General features: G+C 39.7%; 1 protein-coding gene across 10 annotated transcripts in view; it reads left to right on the top strand.

Moving 5' to 3' along the window:
- NAV2 (neuron navigator 2) overlaps positions 1-26,494 on the top strand; it is a 431,305-nt gene that overhangs the window by 334,514 nt on the left and 70,297 nt on the right. For all 10 annotated transcript variants that reach the window (XM_030038642.1, XM_030038644.1, XM_030038641.1 and 7 more), the window contains one exon: positions 6,943-7,065. In XM_030038642.1, the coding sequence (XP_029894502.1) occupies positions 6,943-7,065 (123 nt within the window). The remainder of the gene's footprint in view (positions 1-6,942; positions 7,066-26,494) is intronic.

Genomic DNA, 26,494 nt, shown 5'->3' with positions numbered 1-26,494 from the left:
AATTCTTCTAATCCTAACGAAGTCCTAATGCTCTAATGAAGACCTCATGTCTCTTAGCAAAGTCATTGAAGAGTCACTGCCCAAATTCCTCTGTGAAATCTGGGGAGGATCTGTCCTAGTCTCTTCCCATGAGTTTTCTCAGGTCTTGCTATCTTCTTGTACATATGTTAATCACCTGGCTTCTTTGAAGCCTGCTTTGGGGACTGTTAATAGTTAATATTGGCATTTGAAGTCTCGTTGCCGTAGCCAGAGTTCTCTTTCAAGATGCAGCGCTTCATTCATTTCTGAAGGGCCATTCAGCTCCAAGATAGATGAAGAGGAATAAGTAAAGTTTTAACCTGTCCTTTCTTCTCATTAACAGCCTAAAGAAAGGGAGAGAAATTGAGGCAAGCAAGGAGAACATAAAATAATATTTATATTTAATATAAAAATATAAATATAATCCTCTTCTACTAACCCTAGCTTTTGAAAGTCCGGTTACCTTAAATGGATGCTTTTCAGTGCCTAATCCGTGTCGTCATCTTGGATGGGCTGACTAGATTTGTAAAAGAATTTTAAAAGCGATGGTGGAGCAAGCCTTTTCCCTGAGAGGAAGGTGATTTTAAGCTTAAGGTGCACTTGGCAGACAGGCTGAGTGAGTGTTGGAAAGAGGATCATATACTAGAAAAGTCTCCTCTGGAACAGGAATGGATGCAGTGATGCGAGAGATGCTTTCTTTCGATCTAATACTCTTCTCTTACATACTGACGGTTTCTCTTAAACTACATCTAAGACTGCTAATTCCCCAGGAAAGCAGTTTCTTCAGACACTCGATGAGAAACCATTGTCCTGGAAGGAACAGATGTGGGGGCACGTAGGAGATTTGACTCATAGTGGCAGCAGCCTCTCAAGTCCCTTACTGGCTATGCTGTTCTTGGAATTCCTTCCCTTAGCAAATGCAAGTTGTATAGTAACAAGCCTGCAGACTTCTTGAAAGGGAGACCCAGCTGAGAAGACAGGTAGAAATAAATTTAGCCCTGTGCAGCAGTGCCCAAAAATTGCTATCTGATGGCTCCTGAATGACTTATGTGCCAGGCAGTTTAATTACGTCTCCAAATAGAAAAGTACTGATTTCACAGAAGCCACTTCTTTCAGTAGATTTCTTCTTTTTTCCCCAGGAAAAGGTCTGGGGATTAAGTAGTTAACGGGGGTGAACTTGTTTTGCCTCTAGACTAGTTTGGACTGTGTGAATAAGCAGCTACTGTTCACGTTATTAGTGATTTACAGGTGAGCGGTTTCTCCAAGTAAACTATGAAACTAAAATATCCTTATTAAGTTTTGCATAATCTCATTTTTCCTGTCTTACCCATTGGTGGAATAGGCATCTCCTTCTTCCCAGCAGTGATTAGGATTTTTGAGACTGCAAGTCATTTATTGGTTTTGGGGGTTTACTCCATGTTTGGGTTTGAGCATCTTCAAACCAATTCATAGTTCATTCATTAGTATGTTAATTGCAAATAGTCACTGATTATTAGTAAAAGTCTATTAATTTATAAACTGTAGGCTGCCTTAAATATAAAATTAAATTTTAAATGAAACAAGCGATAGGTTCATGCTTCTATGAACCTGAAACGTAATATTTGGTCTAATGTTAGGGATTTGGGCATTGTATTAGCAGTCCCAACCTGAAAGCTCGGGACCTAATCCTGTTCCTGAATGCCTTTGCTGAAATTCGTGTGGGTCAAAGAATGGCATTTAAACCAGCCGCAGGCTTATAGACAGGGTAGACGCTCAACCCTTTGGTTATAGAGATACCAAGTACTGTGCCGATGCGGTGGACATTGTAACGGAGAGTGGTCAGGCAAGAGTAATGGATGAAAGACTTTGCGGGGGAAACACGGGGAAAGATCATATGGTCTAATTCCAATGTCATGATGGAAAATGCGGACCAAATTCATGCTAAACTGAGAAATTTGGGGTTGTCATCATCCTGCCGTTAGGCTAGCATTTCTTTTTAAGTCAGATTTAGAACATATTCCTGGTTGGAATAACAGGATCCTTCTGATTACATTTATCATATTTCAGAAACGGCAGTGGAGAATTTTCTGCTGTTGTTTTTTAGCGGCTGGCAAAGTTAGAGCCCTTCTTTGAAACTCAAAGCTTGTTAAGCCTCTTGATCTCATTTAACTGACTGTAATGACGAGGCAGGTAAAGCCTAGTGAAAATAAACATTTAAAGGAAAACATTAAGGATAACAGCGTTATTGCTGCGGCTAAAAGAGAACGCCTTTGTGTATCAAAGAGGATGTTGATGCACGGAATAATCCAAAAGCTGTAATTCCTACAAGCTTTTTGTTTCTTCAAGTTTCAAGCACTTGGGTTGCTGGGCAAGTCTTCTGCCAGGAGGCACCTGGGCAGCTATTTCCAAACTAAGCTTGAATCCAAAGCGCCAAGAGGAAGGCGGGAGCACCTGGGACGCCAGAGTCAGCTCCGGGTTTGGGGCACGTTGCTGCTCTCCTGCTTGTGGGTTTGGGATTATGGAGCCACATGATGCTGAGCAGGTCGGGGTAGGTAGGCTTGCCCGGTCTGTTGTGCGCTGCTGATTTACCTGCTGCTCCTCCTTTTCCTAATACTTAAGTCAAGAATGCCTGTCCTTCGGCTATCTCTTTTCAAAATTGGAAAATTCATATTCATACATTAAGGAGTGAAATGAATATATATGAAGTGGTAGAGTTGTCAGACCATAAAAGTAGGTGTGCTGTTGGCTGGCTGTATACGTGGGTAAGTAGGGAGTGTGGACAGAAGTCAAGTGACTCAGACTGCTGGATTTTACTGATCCCTGGCATAACCCGTTCCTGTTTCCTCAGCGTGCCTTTCAGGAACGGGAAATAAATCACTTCAGCATCAGAAATACCCTAAAAATACTGCACTTGGAAGGACTTATTACAGTATTCAAAATTTCAGAGGCACGGAAAGGGTGTATTTGGCTAAAGAAAAGAGAAGTTTCAAGGTCCAGGTTGTCCAGGGAACTCCAAAGCAAATTACTTTATGCCTGTAATACAGGGCAGGGAGCCACTTATAGAAAAAAAGTGTCACTTGGAAAGTGGGCTGTAAGTTCCAGTTGTGTGTTAGAAGTGCATAATACTGCTCTTGTTTAACCTGAACCTTTTCACATTCAAAGAAGTTTGGTTAATTTTGTTTCCTTGCTGATGAAGAGTAAAACTATAGAGATGAATATTGAGCATTAATTTCCAAAAAGATTAGAAACGCCTTTTAACCAATGTCATCGCTGTCCATTCATTACGTGTTACTATGTTTGACTTCGTTCAAGGCAGTCATTCCCCGTTGACTATTGCTACCATTCCTAAAGCATCCGAGCTATTAAATTTTTTGAACATGTAGAATTTACCCATCTGTATAAAAGTCACAGAGTCTGGATACTACACTTTTTCCCAGATCGTACGTTTAAACTTTTTCTTATTTTGGGACAGGTAGAAAAATACTTCAAAGTGCTTGGTTTTGCACTGAATGTGCTTGCAGAGTTCTTACAATTCATGAACCTAGCAAGGCATCTAGTACTAATTTGTCAGGTTTTTTAATAAGAAAGTCAACAAAATTTTACCTCATCAATAACTGGCCTAATACGATAGTTTGGACTGCAATGGGTCGTTGTAGAGGAGAGGCTAGTATACTGGCATTCCGCATTGTGTAGATCTACGATAGGGCAATAAATTCAGATAGCCTTGAGTACTGTTAGAATTATACACAGGCAGGATAATATTTCCTGGTTTTATTCCTCCCCGAGTAAAAGCTTATAAGATTGTCTTTAGAAAAATATACCTTCATTATATTCTCCTTTCTCATAAAGCAAAAATCTGCAGCGATAATGATGTTGTATTTATAAAGGCAAGATGGTTTCTGAGAGCCAAGGCAGTTTTAAGTTTGAAGGGATGGAGAGGAAGGAAAAGAAAGGAACGGCCGGAGGTTTGTGGCAACAGTCACTTTTAATCTCCTCTGTACTAACCAACGGATAGTAGAGACCTTTTTTTGTTCATTTATTTTAAAGTGTATTTATTGTAGATGCGTTTTTTTCTCCACAGAATTTAGAAACTAGTACCTTACCTTCTTCTTTTCACCTCACTGTTGCATGCAGGACTTCAGGCATCATTGGTTTTGGCACCTTTTTGGAACTAAACATTCCTGGGGAGAGGACATGGCGTGTAATAAAAATAAGATATAAAGCTTTCAGTCTGTGATTACACAAACCTGTTTCAAAATACAAAAATCCATCTTGTGTTGTTCTGGCATGTAAGAAACTTGTCCCATTGGTATAGCGGGTAAAAGTCGTCGTCTATGTCTGTGCTTTTTTACGGGGTCTTGGTTAGAAAAACTCACGATCTAGTTGCCAAAGGTGCCAAAGGCATCCGGCTTCCATTGACTTCTGTAAGATTTATGAGTGCTTAAAACCAATGAAAATCTGACCGTTAGTTTTCAGTTAGATGCAACTGCAGAATTATTCTAATCTATCAGCTTGCTGAGCTTCTACGTAGAGGGTGGAATCTGTTGATGCTAGTGAAAAGGCTTTCCATTGATTTCAGCATGGCTGACTCTTAAGTGTAACGCATTTCATTTCGCATATTCTCAGTAATAAGTATGGAGAGCAATCTATTTTAGCTGTAGATGATCTTTTTTATCAAAGGACTAGTCATATGCCAGAAAACTGACGGCAAAGCCAAAAGCTGCATTTTCCAGTACGTGTGCAATGGGTATTCATACAGAAACATGTTTCGTGTGCAGACAAGTATCTGCAATAAACCAATTAGCGTATGTACATTAGATGTTTTTGCAAAATGCTGTTAGCGTGTTTGAATAACAATATGGTCTTAAGCTCCACTTTTCTTTTCCTTCCCTTTCTTTTATTTTAGTAGCTTAAGGAAAAAAAATATTCTTCCACGATAAAATATTTATAAACTATGTCAAACAAAAGTTAGAATGCTAGACCTAAGGCGAATTCCACATGGGTTACGGTGCGACTGCTCCTCGTGCTTTTTACAGCCTTTGTTTATGAGTTTGGAGAATCGTGTCCCCGCAGATTTGCTGAACGGAGAATACTCTTGTGTCTGACTTGTCGGGCTTAGCAACCTCTTTGTTAGACTCCCCAGAGAGACTCCTCGGTCCTTCCTGGGAAGGCCCCGTACAGATTTATCCATCTAACTGAAAAGCTAACCAGCAGATTGTGCAAGGCTTCTTGACTCTTTACCGTCCCATTTTTATAAAAGTAGCAATCGAATTTGACTTGGGTAAAGTACATCTGCTGCAGTAGCACCTCGCCAGCAGAGGCATTGCTGGCTGCAGCTAGGAGCATCTGTCCTTTCTTGCTGCGGGTGAGGGTGCCTCGCTGTTAGGGAAAAAGCTCTGTGCCTTCTTAAGCAAGAGGAAGGTGTCCTGTGTATCTGGATATTATTCTGTGGGCTGCTGTCCATTTGCTAAGAGTGGCTAAAGGATTGAGAGGATACAACCCCGTCAACTCTGAACTCGGTGAGGTATGTTACATGTCCAGTGGTATGCCAGAGACAGCGGCCGTATTGCTGGAGTTGTTAAAGTTATTTCAGTCTCAGGCGTGTGAAAATCTTTACGGCGTGTTTACACAACTGTCGGTGCTGCTCGCATAGGTAGATGTACGTGGGCTGACGAACTGGTGGTGGTAGCACAGAGCTCGCTCCGTGCCAGCGTCTTGAGAGGCGAATGGGACTTGCCTTTCTAGTTTAAAGCTAGCTCGTATATATCTGTAGTCAGAAATACTTTAAGAAACGAAGCTAAACCAAGAGAAAAATTCTCCTGTTTTATTTTGACGCTCGGAACTTGTTTACCTACTACTATCGTGAAATGCCACAAAATATTGTAAAACGTTATTGAGATATTGATGTAGGGCAGCTTGTTGAGAAGCTATTCAAGAAGGGAAGACTTGAGTGACTTCTTAATTTCAGCATTAATATATTAAAAGATTTTATTCATAAACTAAACGAAAGTGCTGGGTAGTTGTAAAGTTTTTAAAACTTTCTTTTTCGGTTACCCCCCCATCCTGAAGTTACGTTACATGATGGCTATTGCTGCCTGTATCGGTACAGACTTCAGAAAAAATGCTGGATGACACAACCCGCGTTATCGTGAGGAGTTGTTCCTGGTGATCAACAACATCTATCCATTCTTGTCCACCATGTGTCATTTCTGTTCAATTTAAGATTCATTTTTTTATTTGTCTAAAATAGAAAGTAAGAAAGGTGCTATATTAGCAATTTGTGAAGTGTCATATATATACTTAGCACTTCTTAATATCCAAGAATAGTAATACTTTCTAAATGCAGATGTCTCTAGGTCACAGTTGCAGACGAAGTACAACGTAGGAGCCAAAACAAGGTTGGAAAAACTTTTCATTCATGCTGCAGCTTTGATTTCTTGCAGTAAATCTTGGGATACTCATTGTTCGTGGATCATTGACAAAATCTAGGATGAATTCAATGTGATTTTTGCAGTTAACTTGCAAAAAGTTTGAGATTTCAATTGTGTTGGTTTAGCCCACACAAAATAGTTCCGGATGGTATAAACTGTGCATTTTTTGGACAGGAAGGGATCATTAATGATAGCATTCACAAATATTAAATTACTTCTATCTAGGCATCCTTAATGAAATTTAAGTAGTATTCCTTTGTCACAGTTGCATTGAAATTCAATCTTGTTGATGAGAGAGAGTGCAAGATGTGATGGAGAGCACTGAGAGGCAAAAAATATCTCTGTGATCTAATCAAGAATAAAGTTTTCCTTGCTTCATATTCTGAGTAATATTCTTAACTTGAAAGTGGGGAAATTGCAATATACAGTTAAAAACATGCAAACGATAGGAGCTACAATAGCTAAAAGTTTTATTGTTTTACTAAACATGACATTTTGTTTTGCTCTTTTAAAGGTATATGACCGATGGTGGTCTGGGCCTCTACACTCGAAGGCTAAACCGGCTGCCTGATGGCATGGCTGCGGTGCGGGAGACGATGCAGCGAAATACTTCACTGGGACTCGGAGATGCTGACAGGTAAAGTCTCATCCAGCAAATGCTCGCACATAGTGGCGCATTTGATTCACGCTCTATCTAACGCGTATTGGATCTCTAAGATTTAATAGCTTTGGGAATTCAGATACTGAACACATGGATATAAGCTTCTCCAGAGTATTTTAGGGTTTATGTTCACAGAGGTGTCAGGATAAATACTGACTTTATGTCTTCTGATTGATTTGCTGAAATCTCACCTGGGTTTTTGCGGACAGGACGCAACACAAGAAAATGTAAAAATTCTATTTTAATAGTGTTTGAAATAAAAAAGACCTAATTCTCTTGTGATTTTCACTGATTCTTCCAAGTCCAGTGATTCAGTGTAAACGATCAGGGCCAAAGATCAAGAATTAGGGGACTAAAAATCCGTAATTTATGGGAGTGCAATCATAAAGGAAGCTGGGGAGGTGGACAGTAATGAGACTTATATTCTGTTAGAGCTGAGATAAATGGGTTAAATGCTTTTGCTTTTAATGGCGTCAGCCTATAGCTGCTTCTTTCCCTTCCAAACCCAAAGCCTGGTAAGTGTTACTGTTGATGTAGGAAGTGAACCGTATCCTTTTTCTTCCATGAGGGGCCTCTAAGTATAAAACACAGATTTTGAGTTACAGGTTTGAAGCAATTTCTGAACTCAAGGCTTTTTCTCTTTTTGTTTTGTTATTGATAAGTCTTTCCTGGGACATAATGCAGTTGACTAAGTTTGATATGACTGTTATTTTCTTGATAGTGATGAATGGATTACTAAGGAAATACAAGTGATGGAGAATCTAGCCTTGTTTTCAAAGCAAGCCATACTAAATTTGCTTTGGTGTTCTCTTGATATTAGTAAAGAGCAGGATGGTAAGTCTAAACAAAAGAACTAAAACCTCTCAGAGAATCTCAGCTCAGTTTCAATTACTAAGTCAACATATGCTTGCCAGCTGTAAAATATGCCTGGATTTTTCAGGAGCTTGTATCTCTTTCTGAAATTTGCAACTTGAAACCCGCACTCAGCCAACAGCACTCGCTCCTGGTTGACTGTGGGTGAAGGCATTGGTGATGCGACTGAAGACTAATCGAGTATCACCCTCGTCCGTTGCTGTGGCTTCTGAACATCGCCACATTAGCAAAAGCTATCTATTTACAACACAGAAGTGGTCTAATATAAATTATATTATTGCTTAAGTAACGAGTCAGCCTTCTGGAGAGCTAGTGATGCATTCCTCGTCATTGATTCCTTCCCCCGTCCAATGTTTTCTGTGCTTGCAACACTTTTTCTTGGTATGTAAATTATTCTCTCATTTTATTTGCTAAGCTCCTTCCCTGAAGACACCACACATCAGGAGCAATTACGTACATTCGACAAGAGAGATTATTTGTGTGTTCAAATATATTCCACTTAGAATGGGATTGTGACACGCTGAAATGCAATCCTTAGGTTATGTCAATTGTTTCAGCTTTGAAAAATCATTCTCTCAGTTCACATGGAGGGGACGGACTTTACACACAATAAAGACTCTGTATGGCTGGCAGTTTAGCTGCAACACGGGATCACAGAAAAATTACCCATTGTCTCGGAGTTGGTGACATTATTATGTGTTGTTTTGATTTAGTCTTTTCTATTTCGACTGTGAGCCTACTCACCTTACGCAGGAGATCAGACTTCTCTAACAATAGGGCAGTGATTTAAAAATAGCTCCTCTTTGGTTCCTGGGTGATCGTGATGTGCAGTGCAAACAAAAAATTAATCTTGGTTTGAGCAGCAGTTTTCCAGGGTGAAAGTTGGCATAAGGAAAAGGAGTTGAATAAAACGGTGCAGTAATGAATCGCTTTCTTCATTCTGTGAACGGAGGCAGCAAGCAGGAGTGCTGAGTTGCTTTATTGGTACACCTAGAAAACGTATGAAGATTGCATTTAACTCGTTCAAAGCAGATGTTGGCTGAATGCATGGGAGAATGAGCGTGAAAGGCTATGAACCTTTGAGTACAAGGTTAATCATTAAAAAGTTATCAGAGGCGTTTTTGCAATATGCTTACTTGTTTGGTTTCTTGTGTTATTAATTGTAGAAGTTTAGTCGTGAAGCTTTTACTCGTTGGCTCTCGTAACGTAAAGCACAGACCTTAGAAGGTACATTTTCCCCTGCAGCAGGGAAATCCAAACAAGGCAATTTAATTTAATGCTTGATTGCAAGGTTAATGGAATCATTGCACAACACAGCTGAGCTTATTTATGCACTTCAAGACAATTTGCGTTTGCATAGAACAAAGGCATTTTTAATGAAAAAAGGCATTAAAAATGCCTTTTTATTTAGTTTGTGAATTTTTTTTTTTTTTTTAAGGCTGCAAATTAGCCACCTATGGTTTTGTCTCTTCTATATATATGGACTTGGTGTGTACCATCTGGTTATTTCAGTTGATTTCACATTGTCAGGCGCAGCTGCTTGGTCTGACACTAAATTCTGCCCTTACTTTCATATATGTAACTTGCACTTATGAATACATATAAATAAGAGGGAAGAAATTCGAAACTTAGATTTGAGTAAAAGTTTCTGTAATTGCTTACTTGTTATAACCTATTATTTAGAGAAGATAATTCAGACCTGTGCTGATTTACCATATCCTTGTGAATAGGACGGGAGACTATGTTAATGAACGTGAGCTTGTCAAGAGTAACTTTAATGATGTTATTAGGGAAATATCGATGTGACTTTTAAAAAAATCCTCAGTGCTGCAGTGCTTAAATAACTACTTGCAAGCACGATTAACTTGGATTGTTTCACTTTTACAATTTAATTTGAGGTTGCGTGAATTACATGTCTTTGCATAAGGGTGTAAGGCATAAAAAGGTTTTCCCAGCTTCTGACTATAAGGACCCGTCTCCTCAGAGAGCAGGTTACGTTGTCTTGGTACTTCCAACAGCTTTGGCATTGGTCGACCGTAGGTAAAAGACGGCTCAGGTGTGGAGGATGCTCTTCAAGAGTGTTTCTGTATCATGGTTCAGATCTATGATGACTAGAATGACAGTCTTGTCACGCTCTTAGTTAAAAACAAGACCGTATTCAGTTTAACTCTTAGAAGGACTTGTGACCGAAGCTGTCTCCTGGCAGTCGGCAGCGTTTCCTGCTTTTGGGAAGATTTTTGGATAATCCCAGAGGAGACCGGAACCAGGAGAGGAGGTGGGCAGGAAAGAAGGATTGGAAGTGAAGCAGAAACGGAGCAGAAAGCCAGAGGACATGCCATGCAGAGCAGGGATTTATCACTGTTATTAAGAATGTTATCGAGTGCAGATTTTTTTCAGGTGCTATGATTTATAGTAATTTCTACAAATGGTAAAAATCACAGCTTTCAAAAATAGCTGAAGAGTAGTGTTTTGCTGTTATTTTGTGTTTTATAAAAACAGATTAAGGTTATTTATATGTCTCTTGGCTCAGGTAGTAGACAACACTTCACATTCATTTGTGGAGTAAAACCCTTTGACTGGAGTTTAAATTCACTAACTGCAATTTAATTTCTTGAATCCTGCTACAGTGATAGATTACTAAAAAGGCGGGTTAGTGTTCAGTGCTGGAGGGAGATTGTTGGACTGCCTTCATAACCATGGGAACTTGGATCACACTTCAGAAGAGCTGAAAAGCAAGTTGAAGCAAGTCATCAAGTTGGGGGCAATATTGGCCTGTTCTGAAAAGTAGGGAGAGAAGGAGATGTCACTGCTTTTGGAAGAAGGCAAATTCCACTGACAGCAGAATTACAGACACGGTGCTGATGGGTATCGCATAAGAAGCTGCATCAAATTTTCTTCTTTTTAGGTGCTACTTTATTGTAGACAATGGACAAATGTTACAATATAACAAAAAAAAAAAAAGGCAAGTTTTTGTTAAGATATTCTTCGTGTAGTTTTGTAGTAGGATAAGACAGCTTTAAGTCCTGAGCATGTATTTTCAGTTTTTCTTCTTAACTGAGACAATGCAGCTAAAATGAAGTGAAGGGGTCTGCAGATGAGGAGTTAAGTCCTCCACTCACAGAGAATATCCGTTAGCAATGCTACCCCATTACTACCCATCTTACCATTACCGTAGTTTTGCTACTCTAGCAGTGGTAGCGTGATGCGTAAGAAAAGGGGAAAAACAGAGAAAATGTGTCTGGAATAGACATGTATAGACACATAGACTGGATAGTCTTTCTCTTTAAATATTAAAACATGACTGGGTTGTATCTAAAACTTCAGATGGACACAACAGTTGTAAAAATACATAGAAATAGATATTCCTGCATTGTAATGGCAGTGGAATTCCCATCATCTCCTTCCCCCACAGCATCTCCTGCTCCTGCAATGCTCCCTCAGGAGTGTTGACATAAGTGTTTGTGGAGTTTCACAGTAAATGAACTTGCAGGGAGATTCATCTGGTATTTTGGGTGAACGGGTTTGTGGAGGGGGGGATGTCCTTTCTGTCAGGAGGAGGAGTGACTGTGTCCATTGAAATCATCCACAGACCTCAGGAGATCTCAGCTAAGAGAGTTGCTGCCAAGCTGTTACCACTCTACCACGAAGACTTCAGGCCATCAGTTCACAATTCCTTCACTTCCAGAAAGCCCTGGCAATTGTACTTGCATTCAGCTGTTATGATTAAAATAATTTATGAATTCTACCTTTCCCATTTTTTTTCTTTGCTAGGACAGTGGAACACCCCTATATAAGGATCCTGTATACCAAATAAGCATAGTTTTCTAGAAAATAATTTAAAAGTCTCTAAATTGTTTTAAGATAATATAGATCAAAAAGTAAGCGCCACCACCCGAGCAGTCGTCGTTCACTGTATCTGTGCTGCGAGTCACTGCAATTTGTAAATATATGCCCGTATATAGTTGCTCAACAGCAAAGTCACAGGACTGGCGCAATTATTCGTGCCTAACAGATCTTCCACTCTGCTTGACCATCTGTTTGGATTTTATCACTGAGTTAGAAAAAATACTACTGCTTCTAAATATGCAAGTTGTACCTTGGTTGCCTATAGATACCTATCTCTCTGTCTTTGAAAAATCCCACATAGATGTTGAAAACTGACTCGCAGAAACAGGGAAATTCACATTGCAAAGATTCTTTGAAGTTTATGGCCTTGGGATCTGCTGATTAGAATCACAATACCATATACTTTTATTTTCCAAGGGATCTTTTTACAAGCTATAATCCAAAGTGGTTTTAGGTTACATAAAGTAATTGCAAAGTTAAGCAACAAATAGTAGTTGAAAGCAAAGGTATAGTAGCTATACCTGAGGGCTGAAATTAGCAGTACCAAAAGGAAAAAAAAAAAAAAAAAGACATTTTACTTTCAAACAAGGCAAGGTTAGTCAAGGAAAGCAATGTCTTTTGGCAGATCCGTTTCGGTGGGCTAAAGATGACAGACTGCTGGCCATGTAAGCTTTTCTTCAGGTCTAAAACAGAAGCAAGAATTTTCATTACTAAATACAAGTTGAAGAACAGTTGCTCTAAATTTACTAGGATGTATTAGTAGTTTAGACTAACTCTTAAGACCAACACTACCTATGAAGCAGAGGAAGATTTAGCAAGGAAAGGCATGTTACGATGTTTGTGTGCTGTAGAAAAGAGAGATGGATGATTTATCACCTATGTAATGTGGAGGGGTTAACTGGGGAGAGGGAGAAAATTATTACAGGCTGTAAAGGCTGTCTCTTTATTGAATCTATGGTTTTTAATATCCAGCAGAGTTATTATTTTAATCCTCTGGTTTATTCTTTGAAGATGCTTTACAGAACTCCCTTGAAGATGAGAAGGAAGAGGTCAGAGATGAAGTGACTGTGAGAATTGCCCCCCTTGGGTAACCAAGTTCTTCTCAACTACATGGCTTGCGTGTGAATTCATTCAGTGGGGGCAGTAATGCTTTTGTTTCGTTGGTTTTTCCACGCACATACTTTTGGGGATGCATCTGGTATGCTGGATGAAGTATACTATATTCTGGGAAGTACTTATGCAGGATTTGGTGGCAGTGTTAAATCTGTTTAGAGAGGCATGATGGAATGGAGATATGTTGGAAAGTTTTGTTTGTTTCTCAGGCTTGGTCTAATTTTACTCATTGCATGATGGTCACCAAAGAGTTTGCTTCCAACAATCAACGTAGTGAGGCTGGGAGCTGTTTGAAGGCTACAAAGAGTTTTGAGGAGGGCATCACTTAAGGAAGTAGCTCTTTTTTCAGCAGAGATTGTATTTGTTTAAAAGTTTCTATCCAGGCTCTAGATTATCATGTCAGGTAGCAATAGTGGATGTGTGATTGATGGGGGGCTGGGGTGGTACTTGAAGCAGTTTTGTGCCTGTTAACTGATTTTTTTTGTAAAAACACAATTTGTTTTTGTATGGAAGAGTCCCTTTTCCATGTATCCATGGCCACAAAAAAAAGCAGATTTTACTGCGTTTAGGACCTACGTGCATCCAAGAAGCCAAGAATTACCCTATTCTTCTCTTTTAACTAATACCTGGTTTCGTAGCTCCACAGGCTGACAAGGCAGTTGAGAGCAGTTCTTTGCCTTTTTCAAGAACTATCTTCCAATGAGGAGGTAGAGCTCTACCACTTGACATTAAAAACAAACCAACCGACCAACCAAAACACCCCGCAATTGCAAGCTGTTCCCTCCAAAATTAGTAGATCAGGCAATCTTTACGTGCTTGACTGTCACTAGTTTCAAACTGCGTCTTCAGAATCGCTATTTTGCTTAGATGTAAACACTGAAGAGATAGGCTGGATCTTGGCTTTAGGAACTGCATTTCTTGTTGAAACTTTTTTCCTCGTGTCATGCCCCTTGCTTTTGTTGCTGTGATTCTCATTCTGCATTCCTTTATATTTCAGGGGGTGTTTACACCTCTGCTCCAGCATCTAATTAAAATGCTTAAGCCGGGAGCTGAAGTTCACTACAAAGCTAATGGGAGGTGGCAGGTGCCTCAAGGAAGCAACTCATCATGGCTAAATTAGGACCTTCTTTGTGCCCATATATTCCACTACGGACAGTTTGTCACCTCCCCTAGAAGGTTGCGCTGCTGCGTGTGTACAGCTGAGGGACCCTACCTTTTCCAGAGTTGTGGATACTGATTTTCCTGTAGAAATAGGAAAAACCGCCTGATTTAAGCAGCTGAATAATTTGCATCTAGGGATGGCAAAATCATGATCCTACACCACTGGAACTAGGTTTTTCTGAAGTGCCGTTTCCTTTCATACACATCCACTTTGTGCGTATGAGTATAAAGTTGATCTAACTGCCGACTGGGAGGCTCTTCTGAAACCTTCAATATTTCTGGTTCCATTGCCAGAGATTAGCACTGTCTCTTCTGTTGTATGAAGTGGCTTTTAAAACACTTTAGGCATGTGGGAAATTAAGCTTGTATTCCAAGGGTAAACAAGATTGTAGATACAAAGACCATTTTGAACTGTATCAGGGTCTTTGTGCTTTGCATGACAAACCGAAGAATGTGAAATGCTTGCTGACATAGTGCAGACTTTGTTATTTGGTTTTCCATGTCGAATGGCAAGAGAGTCAACATAGTCTCACAACTGACCTACACCAGTAACCTCTGAGTTTGGGATTTGGAGATTGAATAGATAAAACTAATAGCAGACAGCTGTCAGACTCCAAAAGAAGAATCCCAGTTTGGGGCTGTTTGACGGGCGTGGAAGCTCATTGTGGCTGTAAAGCAAATTTCAAGACAGATGATTTTTTTTCAAATATTGTGTGTATTACTAAATGTCTCATTACCAGAAAACCTAAAGATTCTCCCTTTGGTCTTTGTTTGCCCTGCTTAGTTTGTTGCTGCTTTGGAGTTGTCGATAATTGTACATTTCATTAGAATTTTTCATTAGTTTTTTTTTTTTGCTTCTGTTCTACAGCTATGTATTCTTTTGTGATTATAATAATATTCTATTAGTATTAGCTTACATGTTAATAGGAATATTAATAGCCAGGATCTAAGCTTTCTGTTTAGTGGCTGAATGTTTCCTGTAATTATATTGTTTGGAAAACGATATCAAAATTCTGAGTCCAAATATAAGATGCACGTATCTTCCTGCATGCTCTTCTGAGCTTTGCTGGAGTTTTTTGTTTCTTTTTCTTTACTCTGTTGATTATGTTTATTGAATATTCAGTCACTTATTCCCAGTCTCGTCCCCTCCACTGAAGAGCTTTCAAACACAGTACTGCAGATGGGGTGAGGGGACACTTTCTATATCATCGGTGAGAACCCTCCAAGGAATTCAGGATATCCAGATGCTTTGATCCATTGCCTCCACAGAGAAATGAGACTCCTAATCTGGATGGCTAACTAAAATGTTTAAAGCTAGATGGTGCTAATAGCCCTGTATGTCCAATACACGTCCACATCTGCAGCATAGCAGGAAAAGCTGTAAGGTATCCACAACTTTGAGCTCATATTTAAAATGCTATGTATTTCATAAGCAGTCATCTCCTTCAACTGTCCCGAATGGAACCTCCTGTGTTAAGAAGGTAATGAAGTTAAGAGGCATACTTTGGGGCTGACTGATGTCAAAAGAAATGAAAGTGTCCCTGACCTGGCGCTCATCGAAGCAGAAGTTACGTTCAAATAAAATGAAGGTTCACTCCCTGTTTCCATGCACCTCCGAAAGAGGGGCACTCTCTTCCCTCCTCTCACGGGCCTTATCTACCAGTTATAACTGGGTTTTCATAAAGAAGGGAATGTCACGTTTCCCGTGTATGTCTAAACAGACAGAAGTGCAGAAGACGGGGCTATGGACCGTGTAGAATGAACATCTGTCCCCACTGGAAGGACTTTCCAGCTGTGGAGAGCAGCTGTGCTGCATTTTGCAGTAGGGGTGCTGAGGGAGTGGAGTGGCTGTAAGTCTTACTCTGCTCTTCTCCGTTCCTCATGGTATAGGGATTTTCCAGCAGTATGATAAGGTGACTTTGTGACCTTTTTGTGGCAGCTAACAGGATTCACAGTGAAGTTGAGACTCCACAGAACAAGTAGTTGCTTTGCTCCTGATCTTTCCGAGTTGAGCCCCGACATCCCGAGGCTTAAACGGCCCAGTGTTAACGCAGCTCCATGAGGCTTAAAAAAGCTCTGCTATTATATAAACAGGCATTAAGACTTTCACGTGATAGTCTTATGTTGCTTAAGTATATACAGTTAAATATACATTTGGCCAGGACAAATAATTGCACACTCTACGGTGGAAACTCTTGGAGCTACATTGTGCTGTTACAGCAGTCTTATGAGAACGTGTGTAATTTGTTTTTATTAGTAAAAGTTTTTTATATTCTCTACTAAAAATAAAACATCTAATTTTATTAACACTGATTGCTGCAATTTGAGACTAATTAATTTGACGTAAGTGGCATGGGAAGAGTGCGAAACCTGTGTGCAGAGTTAGCATAGGGAGCCTGAGTAACTACCACACTGCTAGAGGCTACGTTTATGTGTGTCCAGGTATATATGGTCAATAAGTAGCCAGAGGATCAGCGCTAAATGTTGGAAGTCTGATTAGTGCTTGAGCAAAGTCCAAGGGCTGAGGTCAGCTCTTTTTAAATATATGATTTTTTTTTTGTTGTTGTTTCTTAACTGACAAAGGCTCGGCTCAGCAGCTACTGTGGAGTTACCATGTGCTCTCATCAGCCCCAAGTAATATTTTTATCTTTTTAATCTAATTTTAACTTTAAAGTTTATCTTCTCTGATTATGTTGTTAGTTTAAGTTAATTTTCATATATATCAACTAATTCGTTCGTTCTGGTTGGGGGGAAATGAGCAAACCACCTTGAGTGTTCAAAAAGGTTTTATTCCCTCTTTCATGTTCATTGTCAAGATTGATTTATTCTTGTTATGAAACTTGCAGCTAGAAATACTCTCCATAACGTGACTTAATGCCTTAAACATCTCTTTGAAACTATTGATGTTATTTGATACTATCTGATGTGCACATGCATAGTTTTATGTTTCATTTGCATTTTTATGCAAAGATTTAATTTTTATTTTCAGAGATGACTGAAACATAATGTTGCATTTGCAAAACTGGAACTGTTTTGAATGCAGAAGGGATGAACAGAATATTATCAGGAAATAGCTAGAGATGTATTTGTAGACAACTGTATATCTCTATGGAAAAAGAGGAGAGGGAAAAGAAGAAGGAGGCGTCACCAACATGAGCCTGTGGGAAAAAAATAAGAGTATCCTGTGCCAGCTGAAGTTCACGGAGGTTGTGTTCACCCAGGAAAGCCTTATATTGCACTTAATCCTTATTTTGGGACTGTGTGTATTCTTTGTCTACTCCTAGATAGAGAATTTATCCATCTGTGCCTTGAGAGCATTTCTGAACCAAAGGACTCATGCGATGGATCAGGTGGTGGCAAGAATCTGCATTTATACATATCTAATGTCTTAAATGTGTATGCAAAAGAAGGACAGAAACTTTCTGAAATCAGAAGATTGTGATTTTGAACGGAAGTCGGGGTATGAGTTCTGTGCTCTAATTTCTCTTGAAATTCTTTGTTGGCTTCTAACGATAACCACTAAGCCATTTTTTTATTAATATAGATTAAAAGCAAATATGCCATATGGCAGCATGAAGTTGCTTGTCATTCCTTTTGGTCAAAGCATGCTGGTGGTTTGGCCTCCAACGCCAACATCCAGAGGGTAGAATCAGAGGTGTCTTCCATGCTGTGGCTTAGAGTTTGGGTCCCTTTCTGCAACAGCTTCTGACTGATTCTCGATTTTAGCGACATTCTGCTTCTCTCTCTCACCGTGTTTTTATGGGCTGAACTTACGTTAGCTGGAATGAGCTAAACATGTGACTGGTAAAATAATCATTCTTTCCTGTGAGTCATACAATACGTTTTCCCCTCCCTCCACCACCACGATTCCAGTCATACTTGACCCAGTTATTTTATCTGTCCTACATCATCCCCTCTGTGCTACCACGTTGTTTTCTCTTGCAGCCATTCTTCTTTTTCCAAGCAATGCATTGTGCTTTCAGCGGTGGGCTTTCATTGCGTCTACCTGTGTCCTTAATGACTTACTGAAACCCGACTTTGTCCAGGAAACATGTTTGAGTCTTCAAGTCGCTCCCCACATTAGATACATTCTCCTCTTATTTAATGACATCAGTCTCTGATTTCACTTTTAGATTTTCACACCGTTGGAATGAGGGAGCTTGCAATACATGGCGATGCCGTTAAGTTTATTATGGCAATGTATATGTTATCGAATCATTTAGGAACAAGGGATTATTTTAGAAAGAGAAAAATGAGAGCCAAGGGTAACTTACAACTTGGCTAAGCAAGGCTGAGTGAGATCATGGGAGGAGAACAAAATTTTCTTTGGACATTTTCAGGAGTAGTAGTGAATTGTAGCTATAACTTAAGTAGAATGGATTCAAGGGAGACAAGGAAAACATAGAGTGATTATAAGCAAGATCTCTCTGGCACTTGCTGACTTGTAAACTAGTCTCTGGGAAGTCTGACCTTTGTGTCTTTAAAAATCTATACAAACCAAAGCACAATCACGCATTAGAGGGAAAGTGGTGAGAATAACTAAAGAGGGGTTTTCCAGATGAGTCTTTGTTTATTTCATGATTAATACTGAAGGCAAGGACTTTCCTCATAGTTTGTTAGGTGTGCCTGTTAGGATGCAAAATATGAATGCTTGCATTAATCTAACTAGTAATCTGGTTGGGTTTTTTTTTCTTTTTGGGAGGGGGGATACATCTGGCGATTTTGATCCTTTCATCCTATCATGCCTTGCGAAGTTCACTTCATTAAAGTCTCTAAACAAAGATATCCAGTGACCGCTCCTTAATTCCAGAGGAATTCACTGAAATAGAGCTGTCTTTATCAGTACTAGTTTATGCTAAGTCTCTGATAGCAAAGTGAGACACCATTTCACAGCTCAGCCTTAACAAGATGGCCGCACTCTGCCAACGTTGAAATAGGACAGAGAGAGGAGAGGCTGGTTTAAAATTATTTTCATTTCATTATTACACCGGGATAAAACAGAATATAAGGGTTTGGGGTTTGTTCTTGTTTTTTCCCTTACAAAGTAGTGATGCAGTGATCAACATTCTAATGTAAAAAGTCAAGTTGAGGTCTCTGCTGTGCCTGACTGGAGCGGGGATCTCAGTTTTGGCCTGCCCTGTTTGGGTTGTTTCTTTAAGAATATTTCTCTCTGTCTCTCCTGCCAAATTATTTGCTGGAAATAATATCCACACAAGATACTGAAAGGTGTTAATTGGACTCTTGGCTATTGTGGAGCTATCAGGTCACGGAAGTGGGATGGAAAGAATGAAGGTTGAAGTCCTTGAACTCCCACATCCCCCCTAGATGATTTAACTATGAAAATTAACAAAGGGGCCAAGGGAGTCTTCTTAGTGTTGTGAAGAGTTACTTTTTTAATAAACCAACAGGATATGTAATGATATTTAATCAAAAAATTCCAAACCACCTCTAAAACATTGCTGTAGCAGTAGTAGAACTGGCAGTTTGAGAGGTTTATCTAAAGGTTGCCAAAGGAGAGGGGGGGAGAGAGTGCCTTGAAATCTCTTTTTAACAAAATTAATTTCCGACTGGATTCCCGTTACTGCTTTTAAGCTGCTTTTGTGTCACTGCTGTGGCGTAAAGGTGTTGTGTTTGGTTAGAAGGTAGGCCTACTAAGTTCTCAGGATCTCAAAGAAAGAATGAGCGGTAGCGAACAAGTTGGGCCTATACATGTATTGCATATGAAAAATGGCATTAACAGAAGGAGTTCCCCAAGTAACAGCCATCACCGTGGCAGAGCAGTGATCCCCCTCTGCAGCAGATCTGTCTCCTGCATTCAAATAGGAGTCATAAAAAGAAAAAAAAAAAAAGAAAAAAAAAAATCCCGTCAAGAAAGGGTATATCAAAATATGTATTTACAGACAAATTCAGTTCTGATATTTGCCTTCCAATTTGTCCCACACCAATTTTTTCCTTCTCTAAGCTCACTTGAGGCTTCTTGTACCAGTTCTGTTGCTATTGTGCAGCAGGTCCCAGCCTTCGACTTCAGAGTTTCCACCTAAATTTGTTTTCCCTTTCCTTTTCTTTTTTTTCCACTTGCTTTCCGCATACAGTCTCAGCTTCCCTTCTAGACTTATTGCCCCTGTTCTTCAGGGCCCTCCGGAACCAAATAAAAAATTTATATTGCAAGACAAGGTTTCTCAGGGAAGATCGATATAACTTAATAGTAAAATCATGTATATTGTCTAACGATACTCAGAAATTGTTGTGCTATTTTTAACTGGGACCAAAGTCTATCCTTAGGTTGGCATGCAGCTTGGAAAACTTCAGGCCAAACAGCTCAATTTTGGCAAAATGATAAATAATTGAAATCATTCCCCCTGCTAATTATTTCATTACTGTAACGCAGCCATCTCTGAAGCCGAGGGTGTAGCCTCAGAGAGAACAAAGATGCGGCACAAAACCCAGCAGGGCTGGGGCTGGGGAAGGAATTACTGGGCAAGGAAGAGTTTTGCAAGTTTTTGCTCTTACAAAAATGCTAGGAAAGGTTAAAGAGTCTTGCAGAGACCCTGGGACCTCAAGACTTCTGCAGGGTAGGGAGTGGAGCGAGGAAACAAGTGCCAGCATCAGTGATACAGACCTCTCAGCAGACAGGGCTAACAGAACTGATCCAGCAAGAAAGCTTTGCTCAGACAGATCTAGCGAGGCAAAAAAGGTACAATTGTGCTTTCCTGTTACATTTCATGGCTGGAATGATTAAAAGGTTAAATTCAACTGACAAGGATGGCATGACATTTAAAAGGTTTATGACTTTGCCACAGTTGAGCTTTTGTTGTCTCCCACTTTATTCCCATTTTATTCCTTTAAAAAAAAAAAAAAAAAAAGCAGCCTATCTGCTTTTAACTTGTTATCAGTTAAGAATTAGAGAGAGATAATGTAGGTGAGGTTGCATATATTAACAGATCATTTAAACAGCCTGCAGTTCTGTAATGATGGGGGTGGGAGGAGAATGTAGCACCATAGGAGAGGCTCCGCTGAGCTTTGAACTGGATCAGATGCTTGAGGGCAATTAAACACACAAGATTTCCCCCTTTAAACAAAGGCACAGAAGGGAGTCTCCCTGTTTTCTGTGCTGTTAATCATCAAGAGGAGAGAAGAATGTGTAAAGGAAGAAAGAAAAGATGGTGCTGTTTAAAGGAAGGATGTTTAGACCCCAGCAGGATGCCTGCTTGAGTTGCATCTCAATAAATAATAAGCACTTGTTATGCTAATAGTCACTATTTTCAATAACATGATTTGCATACGGATCATATGCATGTTAATTACACTGCGCACATAGCCAATAACCCACATCTTGGGTTTTGTCCTTAGCACTTTCATTTGTAAAATGATGCATCACGTTAATGAATATTGCAGAGTTTTTGAGTGCAAATAAATAGCTAATACAATGAACAGCAGCATACCGACCTTGATAGACCCTGAAGATAACCACGCATACCAGAGACACACGTATGGAAGAAGCCCAGGATTAGTGTCACTTCTGGCACTGACAACATCTGTCCTCTCACCTGATTATAATGAAAATAAAACAAAACAAAAGGCTGTGCGAATGCATGATAATGCAATGATGCGTGATAATAATTAACCCCGTGTTGGCTAATTACTGGGTGCATGCTGGTGCATATTGCTGTGCCTTAGCACAAAGTTTAGTAGTTTTATACTGACTTCATGCCACCTGGGGGAGGACGGGTGAGACCTGGCTCTGCGGAGAGGTAGAATAGCGTGGGCAGAGTTACTCCCTGAAAAGTTTTCGAATACGTGAATCAGAGCCATGTTTATATTAGATCTGTGCTTTGCATCTTGTGACCGTGGTAATTCTGACCATTAGGAAGATTGGGCTTTTGGTGAGCTGGATCTGAAGGGCATCTCCACGTATTCTTTTGTCTCTTCCCTCCTTTCCCACGCATCTTCTGGATGCCTAGCGTTTCTCATTTCGTTATGTCGAATAGAAAGTTCCCACTTGTCCTCCTGACCTACTAACTTAAATGAGTAAGACGAGTAGAAATTGGCCCATTGGATGAGAGTGCCTAGCGGCAGAAATGAGTGACGCCCTCTAAAATGTAATGATGTGACAGCTGAGGTTGTGTCATGCTGAATCTGCATTGCATCCAGACCCGCTTTAGTATCTTCAGATGTGCATCTGTAAAGCATAATGCAGCACCAGTTCAGGAATCTCTGAACCATGTTTCATAACCCCGTGTAGTTATGCCTTCTGTATTTATAGCTGTACTGATTTTTTCTGATAGGATTTTGACACCACTGAGCTCTGCTTTCAGCTTATTACTTACAAAGAAATAAAAAAAGAAACCAAGCCTATAGTATCTTTGGGAAAGATCTAAGAGTTGTTATCTGGCATTCCAGACTAAATATTTAACATAGTTCATAAGGTTTATAATAGAAATATTTACCTGTTAGGAAACTGTAAGAATATAATTTACAAGTTATTACCAGATTAATTTTTCAGGTATCAGATAACGATATTGGATATCAGATAATCTCGGCCCTAGAAGGCACAGATGTTTGGAGTTAGGAGTTCAGTTTCAAAAGAAAATAACTGTTAAATGCAATAGCTCACCACATCAATATTCAGTTGTTATGCACCCATTAAACTTTGCTGTTGCTTCTGCAGACCCTCTGCTTCCCAAGCCCCACGCTCTTCTGCACTGTAATTGCAGCAATCCACCGTGTTTACGTTAACCTTCATCCCTGGTGTGGAAACCGTGAACTGAATTTGCCCCGTCGTGCACTAGTTGCAATCTCTGCTTCGAGTAGCTTGCTGTGGGGAGGAAGCCTTATGTTCCTCACCGGTAGGCTCACGGTCGCTACCGTTGTTCTGAGGTAGCTTCTGCCGAGCGTCTGTGGAAGGACAGATTTAGGTAGTGTTGAGCTAGCAGAGCCGTTGTTGAGGAGCACGGGCAACCGTGGCAAAGCCAGTTGGTACGCTGGAGAGTCTAAATGACGTGTCGACTGCCATCTTGTCCTTCTGGTGGAATAAAAGCAGCACATTTCACTCTTAGAGGCTTTCTGGGTTTGCAAGGAGAAGGGTGTTTTCCCTCTAGGTGAATAATTTTTGAGCAATGGAAAATAAGTTTTCGGTTTACTGACGTTGCAGATAAAATGTTGACCTTTTGGTAAGAGCAAGTCTACCAGCTGAAATTTCCTCCTGTCAAGCTTCCATAAAGCTGATATGTTAGCTACCTGAAATGCATGCTGCAATACTCTAATCTGGAGGATCATCAGTCTTTTCAGGTGATCTACAGATACAATTTTATTAGGGCTAGCGAAGGTCAGAAGTTCACGTGGGCAAGTTGGGATTGCCACAAGTGTTCATGAGATAAGGAGTTTCATGGAGGGCATACTTCTCATCAGCTGCAATTTTCAAGTACTAGTTTAAATTCAGTGTTTTATCTGACAAGCTTGGGATTTTCTTACTGCTTAATTAAGAATTTCTACCTCTAAATGAGCAAAAAATACTGAGTCCGTAAGAGTTGCGGGCATTATTCACAAAAACATAAAATGTAGAGCCAGGAAAGACTTTTGTTTAAAAGTACGCACTAGCTGTCTTGTAGGTAAGCGGTTTGATTCCATTACCTTTTGTGTTAGGAAGATTATAAATTTAAAGAAAACTTAGTGGTTTTCTTAACCAGGCATAGGTAACAGTGGCAGGGAGGGGAAATGTCTGAAGTTCTGTATTGCATTAACTGTCTACTGTGAATTTGGAAATGGCAAATTAGTCTATTTGACAGACAGTACCAGTAAGAATAAGAAAAAAGCAATTCACGTGGGAACGCGTGCTCGAAAGAGTGGGAAGATTTTGCAAGGTAATCTGAGGGAGGCATGTCTTTTGGCTCGGATACAATCTTTGGAACATCCTTGTGTTGTAAGGGTGAAGTAGATCCCTTTGTTTTATTAGAAAAATGCAGATGGACTCTCAAAATAAAGGAAAATTAATTTTTGTTGTAGTTGAGAGTTTGCATCTTTGTTCTTTGCTCATTACTCAGTTGAAGTGTTTGTGTGGTTTGAATGTTTATAGACTCAGTAATACAGAGGATTTGCAAACATTAAAGATCAAGCTATAATGATGCTAGCTCGATTTAATAGTTCTACGTTAATTAGGATAAATGAGCTTACTTTTCTAGTGGGATGTATTAGCTTTTTAACAGCCACAGCAACAATAAACAACAGTAAATGCAGAGATATATCTGATTAGGGGGAGGCCGAAGCAATTAAGATGGGCAAACTCTATTGATCATAACTGAACCGGATTTGACTAAGACACATGTAGTTGACAGCAGTGCTTTTACAGTGGGTGCCATGAGGATGATTAACGACTGCAATGAGACGATTAATGACGGCTATTGATTAAGCACTAATGATTTTAGTATTTTGTTGGGGGTGCGTGGGAGGGTAAATCAAGTTCTATAGGACTTTTCAAAACCATTCTGCAACTACTGGTAGAGCTGCTTATTCAACCAGAAGTATCTATATGAGTAGTTCTGTAGATACTACACTTGGCATATCCTTCTTGGGCCTGAATGCGTCCTGTGACATAGTCCCCGGGTCCTGCTGGCTGAAACAGAATCTGTAATTCAAATTTTATCTCTTTCTGAGCTGTTCTCTACCTCATTGGCCATAAAGAACTTTGCTCGTAGACTCTAGATTTGTATAGCTTCTTTCGTATCTGATGTTTCTGTTCTCTACTATATTGCTTGTTGACAAAGACGTGTTAGAAAGCTCCGAAAACAAACTGTAAATCATACGTGGACATCTGTCATATATTCATCCCAAAGCATTTTTTCAGGGTCCTGAGAAGAAAGCAATCGTGCCAGCTACGCTATTTTTATAACTTCGTATGTTAGGGATCAAGCTGTGATCAAAATCTTTACGGTTGCAGAAGACAAGAAAGTCTTATAACAATGTAGAAGTAAACTGTTATTCTCTTCAGCAGTTTAGATGGGAAGAATTAAATTTTTCTCCTTGGTCAGTGGCGTGTGTGTTAAAATCTGTGATTGGCAGTGTTACATTCTTTGGAAAGAGGACTGGTTTTTATGGTTTGGAGAAGGACACAAAGAAAACTGCACTTAAAACAACGGGAATGATATTTCATTCCTGTGTTTCACTACATTAACTGTTTGGATTTTAAGATCAGATTTTTTCCACTTTGTATGGACTGTTCTTACCAACAAGCTATTTGCCCTGTTATATATATTTTTCTTTGATTATTTGCTGTATCTGGAAGAAATTAGATAGCATAGAAAACATAGATATGAAAGCATAGGCATGTGTATGTAGTAAATACATTGACAGCATTTCTCACTGAAGGAGTTTGAGACTTGGTAAAGTGTTTAAATTTAGAAACAAATGTTTGGATCATCTGAGTATAACCCCTGGATTTAGCGTTCATTTGGAATTCCTCTCGGATAATAGCGTGCGATCTGCATTGCTGTTCAGCATCCTCCGTTTTTATTGGATTATCTCCAGTTGCCTGCCTTTTTCTTTCTCCACTGCCACTAGAAAGTAGTCGTTTGTGTTTATTCACTCTGATATGCTTATTCATTTGAAGTGGGTATAGTGAAAAGTATGCCTCACACTTGTGTCAACACAAGTGCTCCATGTAGGCTAGTGGCATATTTTAAACAATCTTTGAAGCAAATATAAAATGTTATAAAACCATTTTTTATCATATATTACACATACATAAATAGTCTGTTCTTCTCCATCAGGCATGCACGTCACCTTGTCAGAGGAAGCTGTGGTTTTCTTTAACGGTCGGTCAATGAAAAGAAATTCCTAGGAGTTAGATGCTAAGTCTGTCTCATGCTATTTTCCTAACGCATTATCAATGCAATAATCGTGAATCTTATCCCATGTTTGGCTTTTCTGCGTATGCACAGTCTTTTCAGGGCTGAAATCCTTACTTGTTAAGTCAGGTGAAATTTTGCCGTGGACTTAAGTAGCAAGGGACTTGCCGGGGGACTAGACAAATCTCACCATCTTTCCCTGAATCTGTGAGTGGTCAGTTCCCGTGCCCTGCATATGTATCCATGCAGGAGCGCACACTGATGATTCCCTTTTATTTTCTTCTGTAGGATACTACCTATATGAGTAATTTTAACAAAATCCTAAAGTTTTCTACGCTTCATGCGTTCACTTCTAAAAATCAGTAAATCCAGACAGCACCACCGTAATATAATTGTCTGCTCTCAGAGAAGTCTCTAAGGCAAGAGAGGACTCTTACCCTCGAGGTTTAAGAACGTGAAGAAGAGTATTTCACAGCACATATCCCTCATCAGTCTGCAAACTTAGTGCCTCTTTCGTTCAGCAGATTGAGGGGAATTAAAAAACGGATCTTCATTTTTCCAGACCCACTTCT

Source organism: Aquila chrysaetos, chromosome 16 (assembly GCF_900496995.4).
Source record: "Aquila chrysaetos chrysaetos chromosome 16, bAquChr1.4, whole genome shotgun sequence".
Lineage (NCBI taxonomy): Eukaryota > Metazoa > Chordata > Aves > Accipitriformes > Accipitridae > Aquila > Aquila chrysaetos.
The sequence above is the reverse complement of the archived record's forward strand: the minus strand, read 5'-3'. Positions and strand labels throughout refer to the sequence as shown.